Raw genomic sequence first — 7,999 nt, forward strand, 5'->3', positions numbered from 1 at the left:
TTATATAGCCCTCTACGAATTGTAGACCTCCTGTCAAAAGTGATCGATTTCTTGATGCTATTAATAATTAGAAGACCGATCACTATTCGTAAAAATCCGTTAGATTTCAAAATCGGTAAGGCTTACATGCTAGACTGGGAGCAGGAAAAAGCATGTTTCGTGGAGTACTTCAGGGATGACACTCAGTGGGAGCATTGGTATGTTCACATAAAACACCCGAATTAAATTGCTTTACGCAAAGCACAGCGCTCCACCGAAGGCACACCAATGATCAAGACACAGAAGCATTGTGTGGCAGGTGTATGTAAGGTAATCGGAAAGTCACGGCATTTCCCTCACATCCGATGACAAAGATGACTTCGTTCTGGAGCGCGTGCGCGGTCTAATGCGGGCACTCTCGAAGGGAGTTGCAAAATCCATTTACTCACTCTTGTGGATGAAAAAGAAAACGCAACATAACTTGTAAGAAAATGTTGTGCTTTTTTTATCATGAGCAAAATTGAAGGAGCCGGGATGCTCAAAATATATTAGACCCATTGCAAAATTGTTAGGGTCTTCGTCCCAAATGCTTGGAATTCAATCATGAAGCCGAATTTCCGTGGACAGAACGGTGGTAGACCTACGCCGTCGGAACGGTGTCGTTCACCAACGTTTCGCTCCATAGAACCAAGTATAATGTAGTGGCGAACGCATGAACAGGGCTATCATGGGAAAAAGCGCAGTTGGCTTTGCTGCAAGTTTGACTAAATAACGGGCGAAAGCGGTGAGTGCAGCAGTTTTATATGATCAATCGCTCGACGAATACAACTCATTTTGAAGTTGGCTCCTAAGATGATACCTCAAATTGGATCACTTACGCGCCCGTGAAGCTGGCTCCTAAGATGATACCTCAAACTGGATCACTTACGTATTCTCATGTTGACGATGCAACGAGTTCAAAGCTTGAATCTAAAAGCGTCAAATGTATGGTTCTCGGTTATGCAAAAAATGCCAAGGTTGTCACGTGAGTTATATGGAGAACAACAATGTTGAAGTGACTCGCTTACTGAGTTTATATGAGCGTGAAAAAAGCGACCTTTACGACAAGCATGCGCTACACCTTCAGAGATATAAAAGACATTGGCGATGGCTATGTTCAAAATCAAGTGGATCGACAACAAGCTGATAGTGAGCCTATGGAAAATGTCGGGGGGCTAGTCGGAGGCGTTGGAATGGTCGATATTGATCGTACACCAATTGTCAGCATATAGCAGCTGATGCCTTTCCAGCGGTCTGTTCAAAACAGGCTGTAATAGTAGAGTTTCTTCCATCTCTTCATACGCGACAATGAGATCGTTTTGCGTTTTGGCCTGAAGTGGGGCAAACAAGACAAAGACATGCCGCTATGGAACATCTCAGATGATAAAGAGGCAACAGGAGGAAGTGGTGAGTCGCTGACACCAAAATGGGCTAGGATTGAAGCAGACAAATCCATTGCCATTTCTGTTTTTTGTTTATATCGCGTGGTGAGGATGATACGGACTTGCCGATTACGAATACTCAAACAATGGTCAGTGAGGGTGGTGAAGAAGCGCAAAGCTATCGGGCTGGGCTTCACTCCCATAATAAAAGTTTGACAAGAATATCAAAACCAAGAGAAAAGAACAATCGCACAACTGGATCACGACGGGTTTTTGCCAAGAAGCGCTTGCTTTACAGTATCAACACGATTCTGTACCGCTGTGAATGCCTCGTGCCGCACAGATTGATGGCGTAGCTCCGAGTTCGCATTGAAGTTGGACCTTGTTTATTTTGGACGTAGCCCGAGACCCTCGTAGGGAGTCGGCGTCTCGCTACAATTGAGATTACCCACGAGCGCCAGTCGCAAAAAGGTCGTCCTTCCCCAGTACTGATCGATTAGCGAGAGGGGGATCATTTTCATTGGTGGCGCTTAGTGGTGCGGAGGATGCGCTAGCGCTGCTACCAGTATCTAGTACAGTGAAAGGGATACCTTCACTCCGATATCTAATGAGAGTTTGAGCTCCACTTTGGCAAAATGCCTTAGCGCGGCTTCCACTTCAACCCGGCGCAACCTTTACTTTAATCTCTCCAGGATAGGTGGTGCTCGTTGCAGCGCGCTTTCCACTAGCGAATGGAGAGCGATCGTGTTGTAGGACTCACACTTGGTTGCTAGCTCTAACGGAGACAAGTCAGGCTGTTATCGGATATGAACTTGTTGCGATGGGCTGTACCTCAACGTCCACGTTCTGCTTTGTACTTTGCAAGTCAAGTATGAAACGACGAGACGTTTGCTTCACTAAACTGGCTTAAAACTTTGAGACGGGTAGAACGATGCGTTTTCTCGATCTATTGACTACGTTGCCCTTCGGTACTCACGTCCGCTTTCGGTATTATAGGTACCTTCCTGATGGAGGGTTACGGATTAAGTAGTCCGCTGATGCTCTAACTGCAGGCGGCACTTCCGATGAGCTATGATCTTTAAGGTCAGAAAACGCTCGCGACTTTCTGGCGCGCGTCTTGCTTTAAATGTAAGTGAAAGTTTCGAACGCGTATATATGTAATTGATCTGAATCAGCCTTCCAGCAACCTCCGATGTTTCGACATCTCAGTAACGACGTGATAAAATTGACATGAGTTTGCGGCAAGTTGTGATCACTTAGCTAGGGCCAGCTCGCCACCAACGAGCTGGACATCGTCGGAACTGGTCGTGGCTGGATGTTGACAACAACACCTGCCGTATGAAATCAGTTTGGGGTTCTTTTGTCGTGCCGAAAGGATTGGGGTACCTCCTCCCGGTAAAAAGGCTCGGCCGCATCTACCAGGTGATGGTGGGGGTGTCGAGACGAGACATAACACTTTGGCCTCACCTAGTGTAGCTTCAAGGGCGATGGTCGCAAAAACAGCGTCTTTTTTCAAACTCGCCGAGTCAAGTACAATGGTAACGGGAGAGTGTTGTGATCGAGTTTGGAAAAGCAGGTGCCATAAGGTGCAAGTAAAGAGAGGCATTTTGTGTCATTAAGCGCTTTTGCGTAATGTCTCATAAACAAAAGAAGTATCAAACCCATTGTGTCTCACTTATGTGGAATGGTGTAAAGGAGTTCATGCAGCACAATAGTACATACACCTTACTCTTTGCACGATTGTGCAAAATACGATAATTCACAATTTGACGAAATTCACATCGCATGTTTGTATAATTGTTAACTTCTTGAAGCTCGTTAAGTTATGAGGATAATAAGACTTTGTAACGTGGTATATATGAGCTGTAGCCTCACATCAAGCATTACAGATGATTTATTTCTGAATCCAGCAAAACGTACATATTTATCATAGGTTTAGCTGGAATTAATTCCAAAGCTATGTTCCTCTTGAAATAAAACACAAAGTTTTGAATTGTTGAAGATGCTTTCATTTTCGTTCTTGGGTGGAGACTGCGAATTCAACCTCTGTGCGTTCGTTGACGCGGACTCTTTGAGTCAAAGCTTTTCTTGCGTAAGATGCACGGCAAACCTATTGCATACGCTGTTGCTGCATTCACCTTCAGTATTTATCGTTGCCTTGCAGTTAGGGACACATTATTCGCCATCGCAGTTGTTTAAATATCGTACTTAAACGTTATTTTTTTACGAGCCCAAGGAAAAAAATCCATACAAAGCCAGTGCCGAAGCATAAAACACGAGCTAGGCAGTACTAAATATGGGGTGCACGTCTTCAAAAACGCAGCTTGAAACAGTTTTAGAGCCCACGCATACTCACTCAAGTCTACGGCATCAACCAAGAGAAGGTTGGACAAATGGAGGCAATCCGCAGACGCTAAGAGTCGAAGCACCGAATCCAGCAAGAAGTGGTCAGAGCAACGGGAATGTATTGTCCGCCGCAGAGAAGCGAGAGCGGGCGGCCGAGGCGGCTGAAGCCCGCAAGAAAGACTGGCGTCAAGGCGGTCATTCAGACCCAGAAAAGGCGCGCAGCATCGCGAGACGCCGCGAGAAAGATGAATTGCTGGCCAAAATTTACAATAAATATACGCTGCTTGGTCGAGAGCCGTCCATCGGGCTGCCATCGTGCGACCTGGATCAATTGCGCCGCCACCTCGAGACATTGTGCTAATCAAGTGCGCGTGGCAGGAAAGAGACTAAATTACTGCATAAATATTGTATTTTTGAAACTGGATATCGTAAGTTGATGAGAGCAAAGTGTTGTTGACATTGTCATTAAAGTTCCTCGCATTCACGATCATTTATGCCGGTCGAGGCGACACTGATACCCAAGTGTGACGGCCACTACATCTGACGCCGGCGATGTATGTGGCAAGAGCGAAGCGTCGATATTTGTGCCCTCTTTCCGCTTCCTCGTTTGTCTTCGTTAATTAATATTTGATTTGTTTTTGCTCTAACGCTTCTATCTGACACTCGTAGTTCGCTGCACGGTGTTTAGTATCGTTCACTGCTACGCTGTTGCTGGTTCTCCATCGTGGGTACCATCGCGAACGCGAAAAAATCTGTACTTTTGCTCGCTAGTCGAGAAAATAGTTAAACAAATCACTTAGTGATACAATACCGACGCAGCGCGAATACTCGTCAACACAAACAAAGCGGTGGGCTTTGCATGCTGCAAACCGCTCGAAAATCATGTGCAAAGTGTCTGTCTTGTAGCACAAATGCAAGCTCTCACCGACATTGCCCTAAGAATAAAACACGTCAGACTTACGCAGAATCAATGCGGTTGTTCATCAATTCACCTCAGCGGCTTGGATTCGAAGAATTTCTCCCACAGGCATATCCAACTGGGTAATCGACCGGTCCTTCACCAATTCGGTGACATTCGATACACAATAAATATTCACAACAACACCTGCTCCACGCAGACAATATCTTTGAGTATAACACCTTAAAATGTGTGATGGCATTGCTAAACTAACCACTTGGATCCACAATTGGCACTGCAGATACCTTCCGTTCGATCAATGTGTGAAGTACACGGATGAGTGGCATATCTTCAGGGACCGTCACAAAACCGCTGTAGACACCAATGCCGAGGTCGAAAATTGGCTGATCAAACAATCTACGCTGCTCACGAAAGGTAGCAACCAGGTATTCTAAAATCCCGCTGTGCGTGATGACAGACAAGACCGAGTTTTGAGTCGGATCTACTACGGGAAGTCGATGAAGCCTGTTGTCGCGAAGTGTCATACACACTTCGTAGAGATTGTGCTCGGGTGTGACAGACAGCATTTCCTCACGTGTTGGGGCCATTGACAAAGACCGCGGGATTGCTATGATACCAACGACATTAAAATTTAGCAAATAAACGATTCGTATTTACCACTCGCTTCTCTTACCTCGCCATGATGCAATGCTGTGTTCTGCTAACTCATTCATTGGAGATCCACGAATGTAAAAATGCCGCAAAATGTTGACAAAATCGGTTGCTGTGAACATCCCTACAAACTTTCCCTGCTCGGCATCCCAAACGGGCACAGACTTGATGTCTTAAAGCAGAAAAGCACGTGAGAAATCTATGTACCATTTGCTGACTGCATCCATCGTACCGTGCTCAACCAGCGCAAAAAAAGCGAGGTTAATAGGAATTTTAACATCAAATACCACAACTTTGCCACTGTTTTTAATTACGTCATAACACTGCGTCTCGCGGAGAAAAGCAGCGATAACTTGTTTGCCTTCCTTGACAATGTCAAGGACCGAGGACTGCGACAAGTTAAGCGCAGAGCTACTCATTGACTGGTCCTCATCGTCTTGCAAATGTGACACTGGAGTGCGTGACAAGAGACCATTTATACCATTCATGAAGGGTGCGTTAGTAGAATCGAATAAGCCCGAGGTGGCATCATGCGGTGCTGGCGGCGGTGCATCATCTCGCGAGGAGGTAAAGTATCCTTCATGGGACATCCCTCCGTCGCCTCGTTTTCTTTTGCGGTCTGCGAGCGTGGTGGCGGCAGTCACGGACAGAGTAGAACGCCTTGTTGGATTACACAGTGGAAAGAGGGAAGACGCCCGCAAGCAAACGACACAGAATTTTTGAAAGAATCAAGCAGAAGATTTTCGAATGATGGGATGGAGAGGGTGATGCAGGCTGTAGGAGAGCACGGGCAAACTAAAGACCGACGACGCCGAACACTAGTTGTGAGGGGGCTTCTGACTCGGGAAGTGAGGTTTCTAAGGAGCTTAGTCAAACCAAGATGTTTCTGTTTCGGCCAATGATATAATGGTTAATGGAAGAAGAGCCAATCACTAGCATTTCCTTAAGCTAACAAATAAGTAAAGAAGTCAGCTTTTAGCGACAAGGTATCTCCAACTTGAAGGTATCTTTTCTCATCATTTGCCAGAAAACTAGTCTTGTAGCGATTGGAAGTCTTGGAGACATTCCTCAAAACGTACTCGTCAGTCGCGTTTTGGCCACAGTCCATCCTATCCTGGCTGTATGCTGTCAGTTAGAGCTTACTTTTCTTCCGTATGAGAGTCGCGTCAAGTCGTATGCATTGAGATTGCCTTTTCGAACGTAAAGAAGACTAGACCGATATACGCATCAAGCTGAGATTAACCTAGCACCATTTGGTAAATGATGTGTATATGGTGAAAACAGTACTAAATCGGACAAAATTTTAAAAGAATGTGACTGTTATATCTTTAATCAAGTGATCTGCAGTCTCGAAACAGCGGTCGCAATACTCTTGTTACGGTCCATCAAAGCGTCAAACTTTGACATCATGCTTTGGTAGTATCCTTTACGCTTTGACTTGCATGTCGAGAAATTAGAATTGCTCTTACTAACTGGGTCGTGTGTTCTAGGTCTGTGTTTTCAAAGTGTTTTTCCAGATCCCAATTTGTCACTGCAACTGAGCACGTGGAAATCTCTTTATTCAGTCAGAGCAAACTCCACAACATGTTTCGCTGCTGAAGACTTTGAGCCACATCACTTGGTGCTTTACTGCATTAAATCTTCTCAGAGCACAATCCATAAGTTGCATTCGTGTTCTTAGTGCATTGCGCGGTAGAGCCTAAGATAAAATGACTTTGTACGTAGTCAACGTCGGACTTGTCCGGTTCTCATTTGCCATAACATAATGGTGTGCTGACGAGGCAGGTGCACGAGTGATATATTGCTCCGACACCTGCATTGCTTTCGCTCATTCACACTAAGCAGAGAGTACATATCCTTGCCCAACGTCAAGCGAAGCCGTTGTGAAGACCACAGGTGACCTTGTGTGAGTCCTTGTAATCAGAGCCATGTGACGGTTTGCCTGTTACCCTAAAATCTTGTAACGATAAAAAATGCTTATCGTCAACCGTAATGCTAATCTTTCGCGCACTTTTTATGGAATACTTGGAATCATATTCCATGTACCAGAAGTACAGAGGTAGGGAGGGTATAATGCTAAGAATTTGATTGTAGGGCAAATTATAAGCAAGAACAAGAATCTAAAGGCCAGGCATGTATCACTCCTATCGACTTCAGGTAAGATTGTTGCGAAGCAAGTACAACTTTATCTAGCAATTCCTCCCCTGCGTGCAGCGGGGCTGCCGTAGATTAGCGCTTGAGGAAGCATGATTTAGGTCACCAACCTTTGTTCTATACTTAGAACAAGTACGAGTTAGCGGATCGCAATCCGCTTACTAGTAATTATTGCTTCCCAACGCTAATTGACTCATTGGTTTAAAATCCAAAACTGATCTTCGATTATTTTTTATCCTGATTTCAAAAGTTTGGATATTCCTAAATATACTAAATATATCTAGTAAGATCTAAATACATGCAGAACTTCTGGCTACCTAGCCACATACCGTATTCTTGTTTGGGTGCAGTCACACCATGCACATCTTGTAAGACACACACCCCTGGTACCAGGGTACGTGTAATCCCGTTACACCCTCCCCCATTAAGATTGAGAACATTTAGTTCCAATCGATTATTGCCTTAACGAGACTCGCGTGTCCGTTAGACACTGCAACTCAATTTGTTGGAATTTAACAACTTCCTTGCT

The 7,999-nt window shown here is 45.0% G+C and overlaps 3 protein-coding genes across 3 annotated transcripts; 2 read left to right on the forward strand and 1 right to left on the reverse strand.

Moving 5' to 3' along the window:
* Positions 1-3,696: 3,696 nt before the first annotated feature.
* Positions 3,697-4,107, forward strand: PHALS_11383 (uncharacterized protein; the record flags this gene model as incomplete). The annotated part of the gene is made up of 1 exon (XM_024724926.1): positions 3,697-4,107. One exon carries the CDS (start codon positions 3,697-3,699, stop codon positions 4,105-4,107), a length of 411 nt encoding a protein of 136 aa, XP_024571874.1.
* Positions 4,108-4,513: 406 nt separating this feature from the next.
* On the reverse strand, positions 4,514-5,906 carry PHALS_11384 (5-amp-activated protein kinase subunit; the record flags this gene model as incomplete). Its single annotated transcript, XM_024724937.1, has 5 exons — positions 4,514-4,681; positions 4,739-4,851; positions 4,919-5,272; positions 5,339-5,488; positions 5,549-5,906. The coding sequence occupies 5 exons, from the start codon at positions 5,904-5,906 to the stop codon at positions 4,514-4,516; spliced, it is 1,143 nt and encodes a 380-aa protein (XP_024571875.1).
* A 532-nt stretch (positions 5,907-6,438) lies between these two features.
* On the forward strand, positions 6,439-6,915 carry PHALS_11385 (uncharacterized protein; the record flags this gene model as incomplete). The annotated part of the gene is made up of 4 exons (XM_024724948.1): positions 6,439-6,443; positions 6,523-6,572; positions 6,654-6,732; positions 6,807-6,915. The coding sequence occupies 4 exons, from the start codon at positions 6,439-6,441 to the stop codon at positions 6,913-6,915; spliced, it is 243 nt and encodes an 80-aa protein (XP_024571876.1).
* Positions 6,916-7,999: the final 1,084 nt, after the last annotated feature.

Source organism: Plasmopara halstedii (genome assembly GCF_900000015.1).
Source record: "Plasmopara halstedii genome assembly, contig: Scaffold_54, whole genome shotgun sequence".
Lineage (NCBI taxonomy): Eukaryota > Oomycota > Peronosporomycetes > Peronosporales > Peronosporaceae > Plasmopara > Plasmopara halstedii.